The 25,533-nt window shown below is 48.1% G+C and overlaps 1 protein-coding gene across 1 annotated transcript in view; it reads left to right on the top strand.

The window, feature by feature from the left end:
- The window catches only part of nfatc3a (nuclear factor of activated T cells 3a), a 62,242-nt gene that overhangs the window by 19,603 nt on the left and 17,106 nt on the right, over positions 1 to 25,533 (top strand). Inside the window, exons 4-9 of the mRNA XM_076286967.1 lie at positions 11,827 to 12,026; positions 12,482 to 12,654; positions 13,457 to 13,597; positions 20,034 to 20,089; positions 21,030 to 21,156; positions 23,980 to 25,113. Coding sequence (XP_076143082.1) covers positions 11,827 to 12,026; positions 12,482 to 12,654; positions 13,457 to 13,597; positions 20,034 to 20,089; positions 21,030 to 21,156; positions 23,980 to 25,113 — 1,831 coding nt within the window. The remainder of the gene's footprint in view (positions 1 to 11,826; positions 12,027 to 12,481; positions 12,655 to 13,456; positions 13,598 to 20,033; positions 20,090 to 21,029; positions 21,157 to 23,979; positions 25,114 to 25,533) is intronic.

Genomic DNA, 25,533 nt, shown 5'->3' with positions numbered 1-25,533 from the left:
CATCAGATTGGCCGACTAATCTTTCAGCCATTCTCTCCGTAGCGCACTACTCCGGCGGGCCGTGCGGTGCGGCCCCTGCCAGGGCTGCCCGGGACGCTGAATATTTTATGGCCGAGGGGAAGGCAGCCTATTGTGCTTGTGATGGTATCAGGACATGAATGCAGGGCCCTGGCCACGCTTGTGTAACCGGCCAGCGGCGTGGCCAATGAAGGCCGCCGGGGGAGGGCGGGGGTGCGGGGGCATCTCAAGTGTACACCTGTGGTTTTCAATGGTCCACTGAGTTACTATAGTATATAGGATCCTGCTGGATTTCTGTTAGTAAGGGGTGAACTTAGAGTACTTTTGCAATCGCACTCTGCAGAGCAGGTTCTTCTTTTACAATCTTGGTTGTTTTGAAAGGCGTTCTAGCTATAATGTATAAGTTATTTGCTTAATGTTTTTGACTACATGGGATTTTACAAAACATATTGGTTACGTGTGTTTTCAGTAAAACCTAAGTCACCCAAAAGCGTAGTATAGAGTTGCAGAGTCCTTAGCAGGTCTCATGGTCAGTATGAATGGTTGAGTAGAAGCAGTTTCCCCCTCTCGGCAGAGTAATTTTTAACCATTTAAACTGTTGGCCCAGACAACAACTCGCCATGTGTGAGGATGCATAATTAAGGTGTCAGAAGGCGCATCTAACGAACGCAACTTCCTCTCCTGCTTTCCCTCATTTCACTCTCCGCAAACACACACACACACACACCTACACACACACACACACACACACACACACACACACACACACACACACACATATGCATACACACACACACGCGCACACACACACACATACACACACACATAGGCTCGCAAGCACACACACACACAGACACACACACACATGCATACGCACACACACATATGCATGCACACACACATGCACACACACATGCATACACACACGTATACACACACGCACACGCACAAACACACACACACACACACACACACACACACACACACACACACACACACACACACACACACACACACACACACTTGTCCAGTTTTATTTGCACCCCTATCTTCACCATCTCCAAGATCCCTTTTGAAATTTCATATAAGGTGGAGGCAGGCATTTTTGCAGCCTTCGCCTAAATAGGGCGTCTCTGTTTACTCAACTGGTCTGTTTACTGTCTCTGGAAGTGAACGTTGCATTTTGATGACTAGATCATATTGTATATAGCCACAAGCAATTCACAGAAAAACAGAGGTGACGTTACCAAATGGACCACTTGTTTCTGGAAACAATTTTGCTCAAATATATTTGTGATCATAAATCTGATTCCCGTTTATATACTGGTTTTACGGGTAAGAATTTTTTTTTTTTTTTTCCGTTCTTCCGTCGACCCCAGTTTGTGGTGCACTGCACACACAGAGTCTCTCGCCGTGCTATACATGCGCAGGCTCAGCGCTGTGGGTAACATTGCCATGTCATTGCCGCTTGGGCCCTGTCCATGTCTGCCCCCGTGGGCGTGCGGTGTGTGTGTGTGTGTGGGGGGGGGGGGTGGGAGAGCAGCAGCCTGGTTAGAAACGTGCGGCCGTCCCTCCACGCGGCTCTCGGCCCCAGCAGGCGCCCGAGGCGTCGGCCTCAGCGGGCCGTGATGTCATCGCGTGACGCCACAGCTGCCATCTGGCCCTGGTGTGGGCTTCCTTTGTGACTGGCACCCAGATGAAGGCACCACACACACAGCCGCTCTGTCAACAGGAAACCGGTGCCATGAGACCAGGAAGGGAGCCATTGGCTCTGTGTTATAGGTGTAAGATAACAGTATAATACAGTGTGTGTTTGCGCACGTGTGTAAGTGTAAGTGTGTGTGTGTGTGTGTGTGTGTGTGTGTGTGTGTGTGTGTGTGTGTGTGTGTGTGTGTGTGTACAGTATTGTGCGCAGGGTGTGTGTGTGTGTGTGTGTGTGTGTGTGTGTGTGTGTGTGTGTGTGTGTTTGTGTGTGTGTGTGTGTACAGTATTGTGCGCAGGGTGTGTGTGTGTGTGTGTGTGTGTGTGTGTGTGTGTGTGTGTGTGTACAGTATTGTGCGCAGGGTGTGGACACATTTGACACAGATCCATCTCTCCCCCACTGTCTGCCGCCTGCTTTATCAGTAGGCTTTTGCTATTTTCTGACGAAGGTGCATTTTCCTTGTCTAGTCTGCGAAACGTGGGATGGAGTGTAAATAATCCGTTGAAAGGGCCGCTCCACCAGACAGTTGGCTGAGTTCTGAGAAGTCTGGCCGGTTTGTGTCCCCGTCACCACCGTCAAGTTTTCACATTCTTCTTCCACCTTGTTCTGACATGTTTTTTGACAATAGAGCATTGCTGCTGTTACAACAGCGGTTACAGAATCCTCTCCTCTCTCTTGGTCTTTGCCTGAAAGGAATCTGTTAAAACTCAGAGTTCAGGACTAAAGTTTGTTGAATACTGATTATTTATTTTTCTGTTCATGGCTGAAGGCTGGTTAAAGCTACAGTATGTGCAGCCTAACGGCTGTGTTAGAAATGAGTGCTTGGACACTCGCCTCACTCGTTAGCATTATCTCGTGTGAGATGTCATTTACTTAAGCCAGTGACCATTTGGTTAGCTGTCAGTCTGCCAGTTAGTCACGTTCGAGGTTGTCAGCGAAAGGGAATCTGGCTCAAGACCTGCGACAAAACAGCGAGCAGACGTATGCAGGCTCTGTGCAGGGGTAGCAAGCAGATGCTAGTAATCTAAGAATACTTAACCTTTCTAACACCTTTTTCTAGGAAGCCCTTTGTAGGATTGTGAGGTGGCCTTTTTCTACGAAGGCTTTTGAAGGTAAAGGAGAGGTTGATATTAGAGACTGTGTATGAAAAGGTCCTTAAAGCGATGGTTAAAGCAATTAAAGAGTTGTACTACTGTAGAAGTTTCGTACCATTCAGGGCATTATTAGTGGGGTAATTTACGAGATAAAAGTTGGTTCCATTACGACTGCAGAACGTCATTCGTTTCTGACAGCGCTACTCGTCCAGGGTTCGACCAAGGGAAAAAAGGTTCTGGGAAGGTGTTTGGCTCGGGGTCATGGTGCAAAGGACCCTAGGGTGAAATTACTCCGAACCATCGCTTTAAGAAATGTTTGAGAAAGTACACACACTAACCCAATATGTTTAACATCATTATATGGACAAAGCTGAAAAAAAAGAAAAAATAGGCAGAGAAAAAGGTAGGGAGTGTAGCTGGATCAAAAAGCGATATGTCAAAATGCCATAACAGTAATCCCCTAACTATAACCTACAGTAGCCAGACAAACAAAAGGAAAACAATGTGACACTGTTTACATCTTGTGTTTGGACTGTGCTGATTCATGGGTGCAGGATCTGGGTGGAATGCTTCATATTACAATACAAACCTGGTCAGAGGCATGAGCTGTACGCCTCCTCTCCTTTTATACTTCTCTCTCTCTCTCTCTCTCTATTTTTCTCTCTCTCCCTTTCTCTCACTCTCACTCTCTCTCAATTGCTCACTCTCTCTTAGCCACTCTCAGTCTCTCTCCTCACGGTTCTCTCATAGACTTATGCTTACATTGTGTTGGGGCTGTAGCGGGACGTGGGGTGGGGGTGGAGTGCAGACCATAATCATCACACCTGTTGCTAGGAGACGTGTAAGTCCAGAGCCCATCTGGCTGAGGCTTCCTTGTGTGTATTTAACCGGCTTAATTGTGTGTACTGTCACAAAGGGAGCATGGCGAGCAAGGCCAGAGGAGGACCATGTGTCCTCGTCACGCCTGTCCAGCGCAGCCCGCGTCAGCTGGAGCGTCATCCAGAAAAACGCTACTTTCCGAAAAAGATTCGGTGCGCTGAGTTGAGTTTGGGATGCGTGTTTTCGACTGTGCTGCGCTGCTCGCTGAGCCTCCCTGTAGCACGTCACTGGTGTTGGTGTGAAAGAGGCTGCGGGTGTCCGGTGACAGGGATATGAAACAGAAGACGGCCGCCATGGATGAGCGCCGCATTGGATCACCAGCGTTGCATGCGTTTCACCCTGAAACCCTCATCAGTGATACATCGATGAAACCGCAGACCCCATGCAGCGTAGCCAAACACTCAGTTTTACAGTAATGTACCGTCATCAGGTATGGCACCCAAACCTATTCAGATCATCAACAATTAATGGTTTTCTCTGACTTTCACCCCAGAGTTCCTGACCCTTGTACTGTAAAACAGCACGTCAGCCTGAGGGCTTGTTTGATGTGCAGATAATGCTTTAAAGCTATAGAGTGTGCTGAGGGCAGATAATGCTTTAAAGCTATAGAGTGTGCTGGGGGCAGATAATGCTTTAAAGCTATAGAGTGTGCTGAGGGCTTGTGTGATGTGCAGATAATGCTTTAAAGCTATAGAGTGTGCTGAGGGCTTGTTTGATGTGCAGATAATGCTTTAAAGCTATAGAGTGTGCTGAGGGCTTGTTTGATGTGCAGATAATGCTTTAAAGCTATAGAGTGTGCTGATGTGCAGATAATGCTTTAAAGCTATAGAGTGTGCTGAGGGCTTGTTTGATGTGCAGATAATGCTTTAAAGCTATAGAGTGTGCTGAGGGCAGATAATGCTTTAAAGCTATAGAGTGTGCTGAGGGCTTGTTTGATGTGCAGATAATGCTTTAAAGCTATAGAGTGTGCTGAGGGCAGATAATGCTTTAAAGCTATAGAGTGTGCTGAGGGCAGATAATGCTTTAAAGCTATAGAGTGTGCTGAGGGCAGATAATGCTTTAAAGCTATAGAGTGTGCTGGGGGCAGAGGCACCACGGACAGAAGCCTCTGCTAACCAGAAACAGACAGACAGGTCCATATACAGACACGGCATACAGTACAGTAAACGTGTGTGTGTGTGTGTGTGTGTGTGTGTGTGTGTGTGTGTGTGGGCGCGTGTGTGTCTGTGTTTGTGTATGTGTGTGTTTGGGTCTGTGTGTGTGTGTGTGTGTGTGTGTGTGTGGGGGGGGGGGGGCGCATGTGTGTCTGTGTGTGTGTGTGTGTGTGTGTGTGCGTGTGTGCGTGTGTGCGTGTGTGCGTGTGTGCGTGCGTGTGTGTGTGTGTGTGTGTGTGTGTGTGTGCGTGTGTGTGATCGCGCGTGTGTGTATTGACCTTGTTTAAACAAACGGCTGCCCAGCCCCCCCTGGGCTGTGTGTGCCCTCGCATGCTGGATAAACACTGGGCCAAAAGTGAACAGCGCTCCCAGTGTGTGTGCAGGGACCCAGGGGCCGTGTCAGTGCAGGGCCACTCACCCGGCTCACCAGGGGCCAGGGAGGACCAAGGGCCAGTGGCTGACCTTGAGCCTCACTGCCCTCCGCACTGCACCCACACAAATATACACAGACGCAGGCTGCATTACACACACACACACACACACACACACACACACACACACACACACGTACACACGAGCACACATACACACACTGACACACCGGCTGGTTCTCGCCATGGCAACAGCAGAGAAACACAGGGAAACAAGTTGGCAGCGATGGGTGCCTGTGTGAGAAAGTGTCATGTTACTAGAGAGAGAGAGGGAGGGAGAGAGGGAGGGAGGGAGAGTGAGAGAGAGAAAGAGAGGGGAGGGGAAGAGGGTGGGGGAGCATGCGGGGATGGAGGTGGGTTCAGGCATGATGAAACATGCCGCTCACACACTGAAGTGTGGCTCCAGCTCAGTCCTATCAAAACACAGGGCTACGCTACGCTACACTGCATTACTTTACCTTGCACCAAAGCCACACCACGTCACCCTCCCATTGGCCACCAGCTCTGAGTTATTCACTGACCTACCCATTCACCTCTCTTCATGTCCTGATGCTTTGTTATGTTTTTTTGTAAATCATTCATATGTGTTTCTGTGTTTGTGTTTGAGTGTATGGGGTGAGATGGTATTGGTGGTGTGGGCTGCTTCGTCTTGTGCATGTCACTCATGGGTTCCAGAGCCAGGGCTTGTTTTCTCCCTTCTATTACTGGATCAGTGGAACAGATGCACACTGAAATAAGATGGCTTAATTTAGCCCCTGCACCTCAATATGTAATGCTATCCAGCGGTTTTATTTAGGGGGCAAGTTTGCCATGTCCAGAATTGTCGTGTGTGTGTGTGTGTGTGTGTGTGTGTGTGTGTGTGTGTGTGTGTGTGTGTGTGTGTGTGTGTGTGTGTGTGTGTAAAAGGGGGAGAAAACATGTGACTGGTATTAATGTCACCAGTTTAATATAACCTCCGATCCAGCAGGCCCCATTGACCAGCTGGTGGGGGCGGATTTGCAGAGGTTACGAAAGTGCAGTGACCACCTCACTGCGGTATTTCACACCGGACTCGTGTTTTGGTTGAAGGCTGTTGCCTTGGAATGTCAAGTAATAAGCTGCTGAAAATGGACTTGTTGCCTCTTTGCATTTTTGTGTTTGGGTGTGTGCATGTGTACATGTATGGTTGAATTATGTGCTTGTGTGGATGTGGGTGTGTGTGTGTGTACATGTTTGTGTACGTGTGTGTGTGCATGTATGGTTGAATGTAGTTGTGTGCTTGTGTGTGTATAGGGGTGCGTGGGTGTGTACATGTGTGTACATGTGTGTACGTGTGTGTGTGCATGTGTGCATGTATGGTTGAATGTAGTTGTGTGCTTTTGTGGGTCTGGGGGCGTATGGGTGTGTAGTGTACATGTGTGGTTGAATGTGCTTGTGTGGATATGGGGATGCGTGGGTGTGTGGTTGAGTGGAGGTGTGTATAGGGGTGTGAGTGTACAATTTGTGTCTGTGGGTATAGATTGGGTTTAACTCTGTGTAGTTAGATAAATGCATAATGGGACAATTACTGCCTTCAGTTTGTTCCTTCTTGGTGCGCTGACAGTGTTTAACTGCTTGTCGACCTGAAAACACTTTTATGCTTGGTCACTGGCCATTGTCAACTCGCATTCATAATGTTGCACTTTTTTCATAGGCAGAAATTGCATTCATGTGAATGTTGAACTGATTGAATATCAGAAAGCACAGTGTTAGCTTTTATTTGGTAAACCTACTGTAGGTCTGTGAAGAGTGCTGTCTGGAGATGGGTTTTAATCTGAGGGGTATTAAAGTTCTCGTGATTTCATTCTCTTTTACCCTGGCTCTTGTCCAAATGTTCAGCTGACGTAACATTGACACAAACATAGACAGGTGCAGCTGCAGTGAAAGTTTTATTTTTATTTTTATGTAAAATCGCACAAAACTATTTCTGTGTAATAGTCAGTACAAATGATGGAAGGCTTACCTTTCAAGGTACATGCGGTCAAGGGATACTCTAAGGATCATAATTGAGCATTTGAATGAATTGAATGATTTGTTCATATGTGTATGTTTGTTTATGTGGTGTCTGTTTAGGGTTTACCCTAATGCACGCACACTATGGAGCCATGCTGAAAGCCACCACACAACCCCCAGTTAGCTCTCATAGCAATCTGTAAACATTGCCCAACCGGCACCTGCCAATTTTAGCATATATATATATATATATACACAGTATATATATTTGCAATATTTGCAAGCACATCTTATATGTTATGGCAATCATTGTGTGATAGGAGATGCTCCTAATGCTGCTACCATTTGCTTTCTTACTCTTCTAAGCTAACAACAGGGATGTGCTCCCACTGTTTGGGTCATATAGCTCAATGCAAGGGTCACCCAGTCATTTCAGGTGTTTCACAGAGATAATGTAGGTGACATTAAATGCGAGGCAGGGGACGAGTGAGGATGGACCTACGGCCGTAATGAGTCTCCGCAGGTTTCTCTTTTTCAGCGCTGAGAAGTGAGCGGCTATTAGCCGTCCCCTGCTCCAGATCCCTGAAGAGCCCTAATCCCCTGGCCAGCGTGTTTGTGGACTCTAGCAGCTTAGCGTGACACAGCGGCAGCAGTGGGGGCGAGAGTGTGGACTTGTCAGACTTCCTCTTTTCATGCCCAACAATGAGGCACAACGGCAACCAGACAGAGACAAAGTGGTAATTTGGCCGGAAGGGCAATAAGTGACAAATAGCACTATGAAGTGTCTGTGTGTGTGTGTGTGTGTGTGTGTGTGTGTTGTCTGTGGGTCTCTGGTGGAGTCCTCGGCCAGACTAAGAAAGCCTATTTGCCTGTGCTCTGGGTCACGGAGGGGTCAGAGACAGCGGAGCCAGTAGCGGCAGGCTTTACGCAGAGCAGAGGCAAAACAGACTTTCGCTTCTGGGAAACGCTGCCGCTTTCTCCCAAAAGCACCTGTTAAACAACAATGGATTCGAGGGCTCTAGTGTGGATGGTTCTTGTGCGCATTTGACCAAGCCTGTGTTTTGGAAGACATAGACATGCTAATAGACTTGCTTGTGGCCAGCAGTTAGTACCATTTTTACAATGGCAGCACCTCATACATTTGTAGTGATTCTCTTGAAAAACACAGAGAGCAGCTGTCTTGACATTTTTGTGGTTGACTTGCTTTGAACAATGTTTGCAATGGTACTGGTGCTGTCACTTTGTGGTCTTTTGAGTGAAGAAGTCTTCTGTAATAGGCAAACCATAAGACGCACATTACATTGAGTCTCACTCACCCTGCTACCAAAAAGCCCTGAGTTGGGCCCAAGTCAAACAGAACCGGATCCGCTCTGAGCCGCCAGGTTTGGATCCAGTCAGTGTTCATTCGTCATACCTCTAGAAAAATAAACATTGCTTGCGGCTGACCTCTTTGAACCTTCCGGTGCACTTGGCCACGCGGGCAAGCTTGTTTATTTTTCCCCCGTACACACCCATAGGATTAATTGGTGCAGGAGCGGCCGGCACTGTTACCAGGGGTCCCATCTCCGAAATAAATCACCCTGTCGACCTCCAAACATGACCTGCTATCCCCCCAACCCCCTCCACTCCAACAAGGGCTGCCAGCAGGGAGGTGGTGGGGTGGGGGGGATGGGGGGGTCGGAGGTCAGCTTTTGGACCGAGAAGAGCTCTGAGTGTAAACAAGCTGTGTGAGATTGGGCACCTTGCTAACCAGCTGCCCCTTCCACACCTCACCTCGCCTGGCCTTGCCCGTGCTGCTAAAACTGGCCGTCGGCTAACAGGCTTTGCACAGGCATTGGAGTGGTCACCTCTACCCCCACCAGAGGTTTTGATTACAGTGTGTGTGTGTGTGTGTGTGTGTTGTCGTGACCCCTCTCTCTCTCTCTCTCTCTCTCTCTCTCTCTCTCTCTCTCTCTCTCTCTCTCTCTCACTCCCTGGCTGAGGTGGATGTCAACTAGCTTGTATTTGCTATGTGCTTGAGACTGAAAACAAGCTCTCTCTCTGGACCGAAGATGAATGAATCTGTCAAACCTTTGCTCTTACAAGACCATGGAGTCAAGAAAACTCTTCTACTCTACCTCAGTTTCTCTCTCTCTCTCTCGCTCTCTCTCTCTCTTTCTCTCACTCACACACACACACACACGTACACTCTGTTGGTTTGAGAAATGAAAAGCAGCCTTTAGGGTAATTGCTCTGAAAGAGTCAATATTTTGAATCCAAGCATGCCTTTTTTCCTCAGCTACACGTGTTTCCAGTGGTAATTAGACCAAACTGACTGCCGTAACGCACGGAACCAGCGCTTGCCCCGCCCCCTCGTCCCTGCAGTCCTCTTCCTCGCCTCCGTCTCTTCCGTCTCCTCCGTCTCTTCCGTCTCCTCCGTCTTCGTCTTGTTGGTGAAATATACCAAAGTGAGACACGATATCCAGTCACAATAGAAGTACAATCAAGATGCGAGTTTCATTTGGCTGTATACAGGAGAGAGGTACACACAAAGCAGGCTTGTGCAAAATTCCAGAATTGAATTGAAATTGGCTCTTGAATTCCAATTCAATTCTTGAATTTCACTTGCATTTCAATTGAGGTAGCAAACAGGAAGCAGAATTGCAATTCGAATTGTGCACAACCCTGAAACAAAGCACAAGGCACTCCAGAATATGCATCTCTGACTTGACACAGAATTATCCAGGGTTTAAGTACACAGCAGCAAAGGATAGATAATCATACAGTAATCAGACAGTAAACAGTGGCAGAGTCAGGAGACATCCAGACTACCCTAATCAATGATGCCAATGGCATTTGACGCAAAACAAACAACAAGAAGTCATATCAACCCTGAAGTGATATCAACCCTGGCGCCTTAACATTATCCAAGGTTGGGACCGATATCATGCAGGGTCATGAAGTAGGAACATACTTTTAGTGTCATAGTGACCTACTAATGAGAAATGCAGAACATTAAACCACATATTGGAATATTGGGCATAATGCTCTATTCCACTTTCTGTTAGTGTCCATCTCCATCCCTCCTCTCACATCTGGAGAGGCCAACTGTCAACATCTTCAACATTTCTGACTATAAGTAAATGTGTGAGAAAGCCAGAAAAAAAGTGCTCTCTCTCTCTCTTTCTCTCTCTCTGTCACTCTCTCTTGCTAACTCTTTTCCCTCCCCCCCTCTTAAATTCACACACACACACACACACACACACACACACACACACACACACACACACACTTGTTCACTCACTCTACCTCTCTTTCCTCTCCTCCTTTCTCAATCTCTCCACCCGTCTCCCTCGCTTTTGGACTGGGATTGGGGGTTTACCACCCTGCAACAGCAGTGGCAGCAGCAACAGCAGCCGTGGCAGTGGCTCCCTGTGCCAACCATAACATTCCAACAGTGGCAGGATTGTGTGCCGTGTGGAAAAGCGCTCCTCCGTCCTCCCCTCCCAACTCCTCCCCTCTCCTCTCCACTCCTCCCTGGGCGAGTACCTCACCTGTCTGGCAGGCATTGGGCAGGCCAGTAAATGCCCACGGCCTCAGAGAGAGCACAGACGCAGCCAGGGCACTGGCCAGGCTGGTGAGCTGGCTAAGCTAAAGGGAGCTGGCATTTACGCTGGCAGCAAATGTTACAGGCCTGCACTGTAGCGGCCGAAGCTGGCGATGGAAAGAAAGGTGCTTTTTATAAGGTGATGGTGCGGACCTCACAGAATGGTGGTTTATGATCACTGCCGAAACGTATTTATCGTTTCCCTCAGTGTAGTTGGCATGGGAGGATCGCGTGGGCTTTTTTTTTTTTCACCTTTACAGTAGCAGACTGAGGAAAGCTCCACTGCGATTTTGAATTTTCCCAACCCCTCCTTTTCCCTCTTTTCCCTTCTTTTCCTCTCTCTCTCTCTCTCTCTCTCTCTCTCCCTCTCTCTCTCTCTCTCTCTCTCTCTCTCTCTCTCTCTCTCTCTCTCCCTCTCTCTCTCTCTCTCTCTCTCTCTCCCTCTCTCTCTCTCTCTCTCTCTCTTTGTCCTTCTTTGTTTCCATGTTTCTTTCGCTCGTGTTTGAAAACGTGCCTTTTCCTCTTGGCTGCAGCTATTTGGTAGCTACGAATTGTTTTGGATTTGTCTAGGAAAGAGCTGGGTAATGTCTGAGATTATGGCTCACAGAAAGGCTTTAGGGAGATAATTGCCTACATGCAGGAGTCGTGCTAAGGAACATGTGGGGGAAAATATGATAGCGATATTAAGGGGGAACATCAGCGATGACCTGGTCAAGGGCCAGCCGGCCAGATGACTCTCCGTTAATCCTGCCAGAAATAGCTGGTGTTTCGAACATCAGCAGTTCAGCTTGACATTCAGATTAACGTAAAACTGAGAGTGGAAAGAACAGTAAAACAATGTATTTCAAATGCAATGGAAATGTACAGAATGTATGTGTATGTATGCACATAATATGCACATCTCTAGATCTCTATCTCTTTCTCTCTCTCACTTTCACACCCTCCTGTCTCTCTCTCTCTCTCTGTCTGTCTCTCTCTCTCTGGTTTCCAGCTCCTGGGCTACAGTGAGAAGCCTGTCAATCTGCAGATGTTCATTGGGACGGCGGACGACCGCTACCTGAGGCCGCATGCCTTCTACCAGGTGCACCGGATCACGGGGAAAACGGTCGCCACTGCAAGCCAGGAAATCATAATCACCAGCACAAAGGTTCTCGAAATACCTCTCCTTCCCGAAAACAATATGTCTGCCAGGTACTTGTCATAACCATTTCGCTTTTACATTACTCACCCCCTCCACTTCATGCCACTGTGTGTGTGCTTTGCATGAGTTGAAGAAAGACCCAGATTTATGATTATAGGGAATTGTAATGCCTTCCAATTTGGAGCAGGTTTATAGGTTTCAAACACTAACCACTAGCAGATGTAGTTGAAAATGTGAGGCCTTTTCGACAAGAGATTAGCATTGACCTTTGTCGCTCATTCCGCACAGAACGTCTGTTTAATGATATTTTAAAAGTGCAGGTTTATTGTTTCTGAAACACATCTCAACGTGCTTTTTGCCATGTCCGTCTACAGTTTTCTTTTTGGGGAGGGCCATTATAAACAGACGGCTAGTCCCTTATTTGCTGCTATCACTCCATTATGAGCCCTTTGTGCGATTCCCACATTCCCACATTCTCACAACAAGTTCTTTCCATGTGTGGCAGCATTGACTGTGCAGGGATCCTGAAGCTAAGGAACTCGGACATCGAGCTGAGAAAAGGCGAAACAGACATCGGGCGGAAGAACACGCGTGTGCGGGTGGTGTTTCGAGTGCACATCCCACAACCCAACGGGAAGGTGCTGTCTCTGCAAGCGGCGTCCATCCCTATAGAGTGCTGTGAGTTTCATCTCCTTTTCATTTAGTGCACATGCTCACACACACACACACACACACACACACACACACACACACACACACACACACACACACACACACACACACACCCCCACACGTACAGAAGCACACATGACCTCTGCATAGCTTAATATCCACTCAAAGTGATTACTTTCATAGAACATGTTACATGGATCAGAACCAGAATGAAATTCGAGTTTGGCTGGCCAGACTGACACATACAATTTGGCTCCAGTTGTTGGTGGCCCTGAAGACAATATGAAAGCTATGCACAGACAATGTATGACATGGCAGTGTATATTAATGCATTTAACACAGATATTGATAGGACAGACAAAATACACTCAGTTTGGAAAGATAATCTTTATTGGACAGTTAATCAGATTTTCTTATTATCTGTCTCTTTGTAGTGAATTGTTGTTTTACTTTTATGTCTTCTATGTCTATTTTTATGTCCTCTTATATGTTAATTCCACAATTCTGTTAAACATATATATATATATTTTTTTTTTTTCCCTCTTTACCTCTTATGTGTACATGTAATTGAGCTTTGGCAATAATGTTCATGCAACGTTCATGCCAATAAAGCTTTCTTGAATTGAATTGAATTTAATTGAACTATCTGCGTGTGTGGACCTGTGTGTGTGTGTGTGTGTGTGTGTGTGTGTGTGTATGGTCCAGAGCGGGTGCGTGTGTGTGTACGCACAGACACTGTCACATTTTATAACCATTTCTGGTCTCTCTCCCATCTCCCCCACTCCACCCCACCTGTCTCTGTTCACAGCCCAGCGCTCGGCTCAGGAGCTCCCGCAGGTGGAGAAGTGCAGCCTGTCCAGCTGCGTGGTCAGTGGGGGGGAGGAGATGGTCATCAGCGGCTCCAACTTCTTCCCGGAGTCCAAGGTCATCTTCCTGGAAAAGGGCCCCGGTAAGATCTGCTGCCCGTCAGCGTTTCGCTTGCCGTTTGCCGCTCGCATGGGGAGCCGAACAGACTGCCCACCTGGCCCTCCCGAAACCAACACAGCACACTCAGCTGCTAGGCACGCAGAGAGAGAGAGAGAGAGAGAGAGGGAGGGGAGGGGAGGGGAGGGGAGGGGGGAGAGATGGTGGGATGGAAAGAGTGAGAGAAAGAGAGACCGAGGGAGGGAGGAGGCTGTGTTTACAGAGTTTTATTGTAGAACCCCTACTGCCTCAGGTGGAGTGAGTGTGGAACACCTGACTGTCAGGGCTCTTAGCAAACCACCTCTGAAACAGCGGTGGGGCCTGTCCATGTGAAAAGAGCGTAACCTGGAAATTGTTTCAGCTAATTCATAACCAATGTCTGTCAGCTTATGGTATCTTCCAGAAATGTGTCATGTCTGTCATCACAGACCCCGATATCTGAAACAGGTTAGGAGTGAAGAGGAATGGATGTCAATGTAATGTCAGTTTGAATGGAATCGGGCTGGAGTGCGAGGAGTGTTATTGCTGAAGCCAGATCTTCTAGCTAACACCCTTATTTTGGACCTATTTAGAGAGAAGCATGCTGTCTTCGCCTGCACCTCTTACCTGTAGCTTTTTCCCTCGCTGAACCCAAACAGGTTGTGACTTGGGATTTGGTGAGGGCCACGTCAGGGCAAACCCTGCCTCTCTCCCCGAGGCACTGGAGGAGCACCTGGGATATGAGTAATCGCTGGCCCACCTAACATTACACGTCTCCTCTACCCCATGGACCTGCGCTCCTCGCCGCCAAACCTCCCTCCCATTCGCCGCCCCCGACAGCTGTGCGGTGCTGTGCTTATTAACGCCCCGTCGTCCTCCTCCCCCACTGACCTGCTATCGGTGTGAAACACGGGGAGTTAAGGCCTGTTTATGTGCCTTCGTTTGTCACCCGTGGTTGGAATTTCATGATGTCTCGAGAAAGGGGGCAGCGCGTATTAACCCCCGCCTAGCAGATCTGTTTCACAACCGTCCTCAACACCCGACGGACTCCACCAGGGCCCCCCTTGCGCACGGCTCGCGAATGCTCTCTAACAAGTTCGCTGGCCACGGGAGATTTATGGCAAACGCAGTGTCGCTTCCTGCTCGGCGCGACGAGGGAGCGTTTCACGAGGGACCTACGCAACCGTGTGTGTGTGATCCACACTACCACTGCTGCTAGGGGATGCCTCAGGAGGACTGACTTGCGATGTGTCTGCAGCAGCCTCCGCTCAGGTCCCAGGTTTCACACTGTTCTCTCACTGAGGAGAAGTAACTCTACAAATCCCACTGAAGAGGCCCCCTTCTGTGTTTATGTCATATCTCCTCAACACCAAAACCTCAGATCTTATTTTCGTTTGGTTTTATTTTAGTGAACATCTGTTTCTTTTCTGGCCCCATTCACCATTGAGTTATACACCAGTGCTGTTAAATGTTAAATTCACTGTCTGTGTGTAACCTAGTGCACCCCCCCCCCCCCACACACACACCAACACGCCTTTCTTGTGTCTATTTCTGTCAGTGTTATTTGGATAGGAGGACCGGAGGCAGCATCTCTTCCCTTTGAAATGGCTTTGGACTGTCATAGCTCGCTGGCTACTTTCTCTACTGTGTTGGAAAAATGTTGTTCGGTCTCAAAGCCATGTCGAGCTCCAGTGGTAACAGCATTCTGGGTGGCGAAGACTGAGCATTTTATGAATGACTCACAGTGAATAATGCCAGTCTGCTGTTGTTGTTGTTGCGTGTTTTTTTTCTTCCCAGTAATTGTTCAGCCGTGCCATGAAGGCACCTTCTGTCTCTGTGTCTTTCCTCTGTACTCTCCCACTTCTGGCTTTTCCATCTCCCTGAGGGAGCCACGCACTATGCAACAGTGAAACACAAGTATAGACGAGCCTCAGGTGGAAACACTGAATCGGTGGCATTTGGGGAGCCAGTCTGTGCCTGCCTGAGGTGCTCACTTAAAAAAAAAAAAAAAAAAAAAAAAAAAAAAAACCAAAAGCATTGAGGCTGAAGTGTACAGAGGAGCTCTGCTCGTGGCTTTTGTAGTCGTGATGGCGGTGGTGAGGCCTCTCCAGAGTCTTGAAGAATGCACGTTCTATTTAAAAAAAAAAAAAAAAAAGCTAGACGATCTGCTTGATGTTATGCATAAAGGAAACAAAGGAGACAAAGACCGTCGAGCAAAACTGGAAATATCTGAGGGGTTAGCAGAGGCGTGGTGGAAATTTTGCCACTAATTAACATGTGGTCTCGTTTGATGTGGGGAAGCTAATGAGTTTTTTGCCCATTGCTTCTCTGGGCAATGTAACAGGAGCTGCTAGGATTTGAGTAGATTGTAGACTGAAGCAAGGCCCGTTAGGGCAATGACCATTGGCTCGATTATTAGACTTTTTCCAATATCCCAGTACAAGGGCTTAACTCTTTTTTTTGTTGTAGTGGGAGAGCAAGTGATTGACTGTGTTGTGGATTAAAGGCCAGATGGGAACTGATATGATATTTACAATCCCCCTTTCTGAGCACATGTGACTTGGCCTTGGCCCTTGGAGGGAGGGATGGAGGACTTCAGAATTTCCTCTGTCAAAAATTTTCCTGTGTCAAAACGGAGGGAAAAATTAAACAGGCTTGGATCAGAAAGGCCCCCGTGCGAACCGCTTAGGAGCATGTGCGTCTGACAACAGCTAATCACCTCAAGATGTGCTGCTGAGCCCGACACACCGCACCGCTCTGCTCTTGTCCAGGCGGTGCGTCGACACGTGCGCCTGTGGTCGGAGGCTTGCCCGCCACCGGCGGCCACGTGGCACGGTCGGCGATGGGCGCCAGGGGAGTTTGTGAGTAATGGGGCTCTTGGACTCATTGAGACGGGGCGAGACCCGATCGCTGGCCTGTTTCAGATCCAGCAGTTAAGACTGTTTGGTTAACTTATCAGAGACGCTACTGTTCCAGAGCCAGGCCGACTCCCGAAGGCTAGAAGGCAGCGCTCCCTCCACTAGTTTGCGTCGGTTCTTTTATAGTGTAAATGAGAGCAAATGGGCCTGTTAGGGGGAAAATACCCCTAAATTACTGATTTGATAGATTTCATTTGTCTTTGAGTTAATTTCTCTACCACGTGCACACAGAGGGAGAGAGAGAGAATGAGATGGAGAGAGAATGAGAGAGAGGGAATGAGATGGAGAGAGAATGAGAGAGAGAAGGAATGAGAGAGAGAGGGGAAAACTGGCCTCCGTGTGCAGGGACGGAGCTGGCCAACAGTAGTTGGCCGTAATGACCGAGGAAGTTTTCACAAGGGGAGTGTGTGGTGTGGAGAGCCCTGTGGTGAGAGCTTTAGCATTATTCAGTTGTTCTCAGCCCAATCAGCAGCAGCACCGAGTGTTGCTGCTAATTATAGGCCAATTGCTGTTTTGTCAGGTCTCTAGGTATTTTATTTTTCCTTTTTCTTGTTTTTTTTTCCCCTCACACACACACACACACACACACACACACACACACACACACACACACACACACACACACACACACACATACACACACACACACACACATACACACACACACACACACACACACACACACACACACACACACACATACACACACACACACACACACACACACACACACATACACACACACACATACACACACACATACACACACACACACACACACACACACACACACATACACACACACACACACACACACACACACACACACACACACACACACACACACACACACACACACACACACACACACACACACACGACGTGCAGAGTAGGTTTGGGATGGTGTGCCTGCCTGTCACTGAGGCAGGGTGTAGGATTCCTGTTTGAACTTGCTCTCGCTCAGCACATGTGGGCCCCCCTCTCCCTGGTGTGTTAAATGTCAACATGTGCTACAGAAATGCATTGTGCTGAAGTCAGAGGCGTCCAAGGTCGTTCGGCCCGTGCTAAAAGCTCCTGCTTCGCTCTTTCTCCGACAGCGCGGCGACACACGGCTCCTAAACAAAGGATCCTCTGGAACAAAAAAAAAGAACTGAAAAAGAACTGTTTGTTGAATCGTCATGGATCAAGAGATTAATGAAACCATTCACCAAAGTATTTGCTCATAATGAAAATGTCTGGGAAGGTATTTTGAAAATGCCTCTGGGCACTAATAACAGCCTCGAGAGGTTTTTAAAAAACTTGCAGTGATAATGGCAGCTGTAATGACTCAGAGGTGTCTTTTGGGGGAAAACAGACTTTCTGACCTCTTTCTGCACAGCCTGAGTGCTACACACTGAAGGGGGGGGGGGGGTTAACTTGTTGGGACGGGGGAGGGGATTACTGAGGTGTTTTGGGGAAACTCTCTAGGCAGTAAAGTTGAGCAGGTGCAGATTTACATCAGAGCATCACCGGAGTCCTCTTTGTGGTGCACACACACCTGTGTGTTTGTTGCAGCTGAGGAGAATGACGAGAAAAGGAAACCAAGGCAGGAGGGTAATGCCTTTGAGAAGTGAGCAGTCTTGGCAGTTTGCGTGTTTGTCTTTGTGTATGTGCGTGTGTGTGTGTGTGTGTGTATGTGTGTTTGTGTCTGTATATGCGTGTACTGTGTGTGTGTGTGTATGTGTGTTTGTGTCTGTGTATGCGTGTATGTGTGTGTGTATGTGTGTTTGTGTCTGTGTATGCGTGTGTGTGTGTGTGTGTGTGTGTTTGCTTGTGTGTGTGTGTGTTTGTGTTTGTGTCTGTGTATGCGTGTGTGTTTGTGTTTGTGTGTGTGTGTTTGCTTGTGTGTGTGTGTGTGTGTGTGTGTGTGTGTGTGTGTGTGTTTGTGTCTGTGTATGCGTGTATGTGTGTTTGTGTCTGTGTATGCGTGTATGTGTGTTTGTGTGTGTACAGTATGTGTGTTTGTGTGTGTGTGTTTGTGTCTGTGTATGCGTGTATGTGTGTTTGTTTGTGTGTGTTTGCTTGTGTGTGTGTATGCGTGTATGTGTGTTTGTGTGTTTGCTTCTGTGTGTGTCTGCTTGTGTGTGTGTGTGTGTGTTTGTGTCTGTGTATGTGTGTACAGTATGTGTGTTTGTGTCTGTGTATGTGTGTGTTTGTGTGTGTGTGTTTGCTTGTGTTTGTGTGTGTGTGTTTGCTTGTGTGTGTGTGTGTTTGTGTCTGTGTATGCGTGTATGTGTGTTTGTGTCTGTGTATGCGTGTACTGTATGTGTGTTTGTGTGTATGCGTGTATGTGTGCTTGTGTGTGTGTGTTTGCTTGTGTGTGTGTGTGTGTTTGTGTCTGTGTATGCGTGTATGTGTTGTTGTGTGTGTGTTTGCTTGTGTGTGTGTGGCTGATACGAGTGGCAAGGGTTGAAGGTCCTCCCTTCACAGGAGCCCAGAAGTGTTTCCCCAGCACCAGCCCCCTCCGCCTGAAGTGCCATCCCTGATTGGCTGCGCTGGCCGTCTGGCCAGTTAATTAGAACTGTACTAGGAAAACTGGAAACGACTGGAGGTTTCCTGGCCAGCACTCTCTTGCACACACGCAGGCATTTTAAAACAAATAGAGTTATTCCACCCGTCTCTCCATAATTTCAACCAGGCAAGGCAAACAGCAGGATATTTGGACTTTGATGACTTTTTAATGGTTGTGAAAATATTCTCTGCAGGCCGTGGAGCGCCTATAAAAATGACATCATTAGATGTTTCAGATCCCCGAGAACAAATTGAAATCCCTTGCTTTCGGAAGCCTTTGTGGCTTCCCAAGTTCCTGGCCCATTGAGTTAAATAGAATGACTGACATAACTATGAAGTAAATAGACCCCAGAGAAATGCAGCGTCGTTGTAGGAAATGACTTCCATAAGTTTGCCCCCCACCCCTCGCTGTAGTTCCATTGTTATTCCACTTTGCATTGTGCAAGTAACATCTCAGGGTGTGGAGATCTAGCCCTTCGCACTCTCTGAATCTTCAGAATTTCATGATTGCATCTCTTGTGTCCCTCACGTCTCTGGACACACGAATGTCTTTACTGATCATCTCCGTTGGCTCCACACGCCTCCACAAATATGCGCTGCCTTGTGGTCACGCTCAGTTTAGGGTCACAGGAGTGGGATTCCCTCACTGTTTGAACCGTCTCCAGGCGCGGAATTGTAACGTCGTAACTCCTCAAAGAGTTCGACCGGATTAGTGACAGATGTTGCTGGACGATGGAGCTGTCGGGGCTGATGTGAAAGGCAGCTGGTGAGCGTGCTTCTCTGTCCTCTCAGGATCTCAACGATCGAGTGTCCCCCCATCTCTAGTCTACACACACACACACACACAAACACACACACACACACACACACACACACACACACACACACACACACACTGTCAGTTGAGGGCTAACAGGTTTTTGTTTCTCTCTGTGAAAGCAAAGCCTCATGTGATCTCCCCTCTTCCTTTTTCAGATGGACGACCCCAGTGGGAAGTGGAGGGGAAAATTGTCCGTGAAAAGAGTCAGGGGGTGAGTTTTTAATTTCTAATCCGTCCTAACGCAACACTGTGCTGTGCGCTGTTGCTCTGCTCCTCTGCCTCGCCTCGCTGCCGTTCTCCAGGGGCGGCAGACTGAAGTAACAACAAGTCAGCTGTCTCGTGTCATCTGTAATTGCTCCTTGGAAACCACTATTCACAGAATAAATAAAGCAACTTCTGTCATTCAGTCCATAGACTTGCTCTGTGATTGGATTTTGATTGAAAAGGGATGTTTGAGTGTGTTCACAGTATACGTTACTTAGAAAGAGCTTCAAATGATTAAACAATACTCTTTATAACTTTATAAGCTATTGTAAACTACCTTACTTTCTCAACTCATAAAGGATATTTGAAATGAAATAAAAAAAACATGAGTTCTATAGTAGTTAGTTGTAGTCAACTTTTAAGACATACTTAAAGAGGAGGAAACCTATTTTTAACACTTCATGCAGTTTTTACATTTTAGTTTTAATCTTTTTATTTATTGTACATTTTAATTATAATTTTAATATTCATTTTGACCTCAAAATATGGCATTTTTAATGGCCTTATAACATTTGTACAATTACAGTTTGAGTAAAATATTATTTGAAATTCTGATTATTTGACATTCTGCAGTAAAAAAAACATTGCTCATTCCACCAGACCATTAGTGTTGTTAGTGTGTAAATACTTTGTATTTTATCTGTTTTATTTTATCAATTCCTTTTACAGTATCTAGCAAGGTTATGTTTTGGTGCAATACAATGGAGATGCTGTGTGATTGCTGTCATATTAATGTTTTAAATATAATCCATTTAGTTATTTATAATGCATTACATTAGTGGTGTTATTGTGCAAATTAATTTCTCATTATTGCTAAAGAGCTATTATTTTGTGTACCCCTGTTCTGTGATGAGACTTGACTTGCGTACATTCTCTGCTCGGTGCAGTCGAGTCTGGTGGTGGAGGTTCCCCCATACCACAGCAAGACGGTGACCTCCACAGTCCAGGTGCAGTTCTACGTGTGCAATGGGAAGAGGAAACGGAGCCAATCCCAACGTTTCACTTACCTGTCAGGTACTGCATTTGCTTAACAGTTCTGAACGATCCTGCCTCTCTGAAACATCACACACACACACACACACACACACAAACACACACACACACACACACACACACATACACACACACACACACACACACACACACACACACACACACACACAGATGTTTTTCTCAAGTCATGCACTTTCCTCAGTCGTTGTTTTCGTTGTGTTGTATTATGTTAAGTAGGCTAAGTTGTTGATCAGCCGCAGTGGGAAGTCCCCAACCAATAGCACAAGGAAGGAATCTTTTCCTGTGTATTGTAACACTCACTGATCTATAAAGAACACTTTATAGATCAGTGGTAACACTCAACTACTCATTGCGTCTTATTCTCAGGGATGTTCAGTAAATGTGAAAACTTTTGAAGAGAGTTTCATACAGCATAATGATAACAATGGGAATAGACATCTGTAATTATAAAAGTATTGTAATATTACATAATGATACTACATATAATGAATAATACATTTGCAATTTTTAGAAATAATTTACAAAGAGTGTGCATCTTGCTCTAATATAACACCATGACAAGAATGCATTTGTGCTGTATGCTCCTGACTTGTGTGAAGGTTTTGCTCAGTGCCTTTTGGAGAACTTTCCCCCTTTGCAGTTTGCACTGGTGTGGTTTAGGAGGAGCCACCTGACAGTTAGATATGCACCTGTTAACCGTTCATGTAAAATAATCTTAAGCCCTGTTGCAGACTGTTTCTGTCGTGTATTTGCATACAGAAGGCCTAGGTATGCAAATATCCCATTGTCCAGGAATCACTGTCATTGTGTTCCCAAAATATGCATGAGGCGTATGCATATCTAAATAAAAAGATTTTACATGTTGTCATATCAGAGATGACAGATAGCGTTCCAATATGTTATTACACACTTTGTGTTTGTATTTACTTTCTCGAGATTAGTCAAACCGAGAAACGCGTTGGCGGAATGCGATGTGTGTGTGTGTGTTCTTCCTCTCTTCCACTGAACACACGAGTGAGAGAGAGAAGAGAGTGAATGCGGCTGAGCTCGGCCCGGCCCCTCCGCCCACCCTCTCTCTCTCTCTCTCTCTCTCTCTTTCTCTTTCTCTCTCTCTCTCTCTCTCTCTCTCTCTCTTTCTCTGCTCCGCGCCGGGCGGCGCCCACTCAACCAGGGTTTCCTGTTTATCCCACGAACCCCACAGGGGGGCCCAGCCAATCAGACACGTGCTCAGGAAGCGCAAAAAGCCTCACCGCTACCAGTGTAGCGAGGAGGTCACGGTTGCTCCGGTTGCCATGGGAGCCGCCGGCCTGCGAAGCACCACGACCGGGGTCACCGGGGAGACTTGCTCGCGCGCTCGCTCGCTCGTGCGGCTGGGGCTTCTGCGAGTAGTGGTGGAGAGGATTTTTATAACGTGTGTGGGCACTGTGTCACAAGTTGCCAGCGACTATTATAGAGTGCCGTCTCTGTTTTATGGTCTCGTCTCATCTCTCTCTTTCTCTCTCTCTCATTTCCTTGTTTTCTCTTTTTCTCTTACTCAATCGCACTCTATGTTTATCAGTTTGTCGCGCCCTGTACTTTTCTGCCTTTCTCACCACTTTTTTCATCATCGGGTAGGAGGTGTGTGTGCGTGTGTGTGTGTGTGTGTGTGTGTGTGTGTGTGTTACTCTCGTATCAACCTGTGTCGTTTCATTTATGAAAGCCCCATTACTGCTCAACCATTGCGACAACTAAAAAAGCACCTTTTGTCAATGCCTGACCCTTATATATTCCTCTCTCACCACCACCAACCCCCCATGCAGTCTGTGTGGGCTCTTTGGTGTGGTTGAGTGTATGAGGAGCAGGATAGGGTCTGTGAACTGGTTTCTCTTCCCCCGGCTTTGGAACAGCGCTGCGGGCCATTCTGCCTCTCCCATAAAACTCTTTACATGGCACCAAAAACAGGCAGCATATGCTGCCTCGGATTCAAAGCTGGATAAAAATATCTCCCATCAACGTGTGTTTGGGAAGTGCCAGATTGGGAAATGGGTTACAGTTTGATGCATTGTACAGCATCCTATCTTTGTGCCCCCCATAGCAGCTATGTCCTACTTCAGTTAAAGGACAGATTCTTATTTTCTGATAGTACATCAGAAGTATAAAGACCCCCTTATCCTTAAACGACACTTCTCCTTAAGTGATTTATGTTCAGCTCTTACTGTGTTTTTATTGCGACCAAGGAACGATTTATAGGTGACACAAGTTCATTAGTTCTATAATGGTAGGTCGTGTTTTTTAAAAGCATTGCAAAGCAAGTAATGTCTGCCATTCAGCATTTTTTCTACACATAGACCCATTAGCAGCTGCTCGTATCATCTCTAAAGCAGAAAAAATGTGTGGCCCTAAAGTGGCACAGTAAGATGAATCGACAAAATCTCTGACATGAATAGCTTTTCAGGTGGCCTGCCCTGGGATTTACAGTATGTGGTTGTCTTTGCATTCCGGTTGTGTTGAGTCATTCGGTGTGTGCAGTGAGCGTTTTTTTATCCCATAGCCTGGTCAGTGGAGCCTGTTGTATTGCACTGTGGGCTGCTACGCATACCTGAGCGCCTTCACGCTAGTCTTTGTAGGTTTTGGGTGTTATGTGTCTTACTCAAAGGACTGTGTGGTTTCATCATTCAGTTTGCATTTTATATGTGCTTGCTGTATTTTGTTTCCTTTTGAAGGCAAGTGAAATGAAAAGTGACATCTCTGTTTACTGCGTGTGTGACTGCGTGTGTGACTGCGTGTGTGACTGCATGTGTGTTTGTTGATTTTTCTTCCGCCTCTGCTTTGTCTCTCCTCCAGTGTTGGTGAAGCAGGAGCACAGAGACGATCTGGACGCGTCCGCTGTGGCGTCCATGCCCCTGCCCCTCGCTCACGCTGGCGGCGGCCTGGTCCGGACCCAGATGCCCTCCCCCGAGCCAGGCCACCCGCAGGACGGCCTTCTGTCCAGCTCCCCCCGCGGCCTGGCCCCGGGCCTGCACCCCCTGCAGCCCCCCTGCGGCCCCCCCATGGGCTCCCCCACCTTCCCCCACCTGCCTCACCTGCAGGGCCACGGGCTCCACGCGGGCCCCGATTGTCAGATGGCGTTCCACGCGGGGCCCCATCCGCACCCCCACCCACACCCACACCCACACCCCTCCCGGCCTCCCTACCAGCCTATGCAGCACGGGCACGGCCTGCCCTTCAATGGCCAGCCCAGTCTTCCCATGAGCACCGGCGTGGCGGGCTCCCCGCAGGCCTTTGAGCGGATGCCGTACCAGAGCGAGCCTGCGGCGTGCCACTCCCATGCCCTGGGCCTGGGCATGGTGTACCACTCGGCCTCCTCAGTCCCCAACTCAGGGCACTCCCCCACCAGCCCCCTACCGATAGTCACCGCCGCCTCTGGCACCCCCGGTGGCCAGCCTATGGCCCACTCCTCCCCACACCTGCACTCGCTGGGGTACCACTGCCCCAACCCTGCCCAGGTGTCTTCGCCCACCCACTCCATGGGGCAGCAGCAGCAGCAGCAGCAGCAGCAGTCTGCGCCTCCGATGCAGCGGCCCATGGGGGGCTACCACCCCGCCGGCCAGCGCTCCGCCTCCTGCCCGTCGCCCTCCAGCATCCCCCAGCAGCAGCAGCAGCAGCAGCGCATGGTGCCCTCCCCCCATTCAGGGCCCTCGTCCCCCCAGCTCCACTCCCTGCCCTACCAGTCCCCCACCTCGCCATCCCCGACCGCGGGCAGCCCGCTGGGGCCGATGTCCCACTCCAGCCAGCCTTCCCCCCAAGCCAGCAGCCCGGTGCTGGGCAGCCTGCCCTCGGCCGCGCCCATGGTGCACCCGCTGGGTCCCCAGGCGCCCTTTTCAGCAGACGGGGAGCGGCTGAACATCAAGCAGGAGCCGGAGGAGCGGGAGCCCACCTTCAGATCCATCGGCCTGCAGGACATCACGTTGGATGATGGTGAGCCCTGTCCAGCAGCCTCCCTATTATCATTGTTTCTTTTTTTTTTTTTCTTTCATTGTCTGCAAGTAACAGCACAATGCAGTATAAAGTATATATAATATTTTGGTCTCTGCATTTATCCCAATCCGTGAATTAGTGAAACACACACAGCACACAGTGAACACACAGTGAGGTGAAGCACACACTAATCCCGACGCAGTGAGCTGCCTGCTACAGCGGCGTTTGGGGAGCAGTGAGGGGTTAGGTGCCTTGCTCAAGGGCACTTCAGCCATTCCTACTGGTCGGGGTTCGAACCGGCAACCCTCCGGTCGAAGCGCTAACCAGTAGGCCACGGCTGCCCCATAAATGCAACCCTTTATGCCCCAGTGTTTGTACTGTACTGTAGATACTGTACTGATATGTTGTCGACATAAATTA

This window comes from Alosa pseudoharengus, unplaced genomic scaffold (genome assembly GCF_046254945.1).
Source record: "Alosa pseudoharengus isolate Yale_2024_CS ecotype anadromous, Long Island Sound unplaced genomic scaffold, YU_APseudo_1.1 YU_APseudo_1.1_scf_16, whole genome shotgun sequence".
Taxonomy (NCBI): domain Eukaryota; kingdom Metazoa; phylum Chordata; class Actinopteri; order Clupeiformes; family Clupeidae; genus Alosa; species Alosa pseudoharengus.
This window is presented reverse-complemented; position numbering and strand designations above follow the sequence as displayed.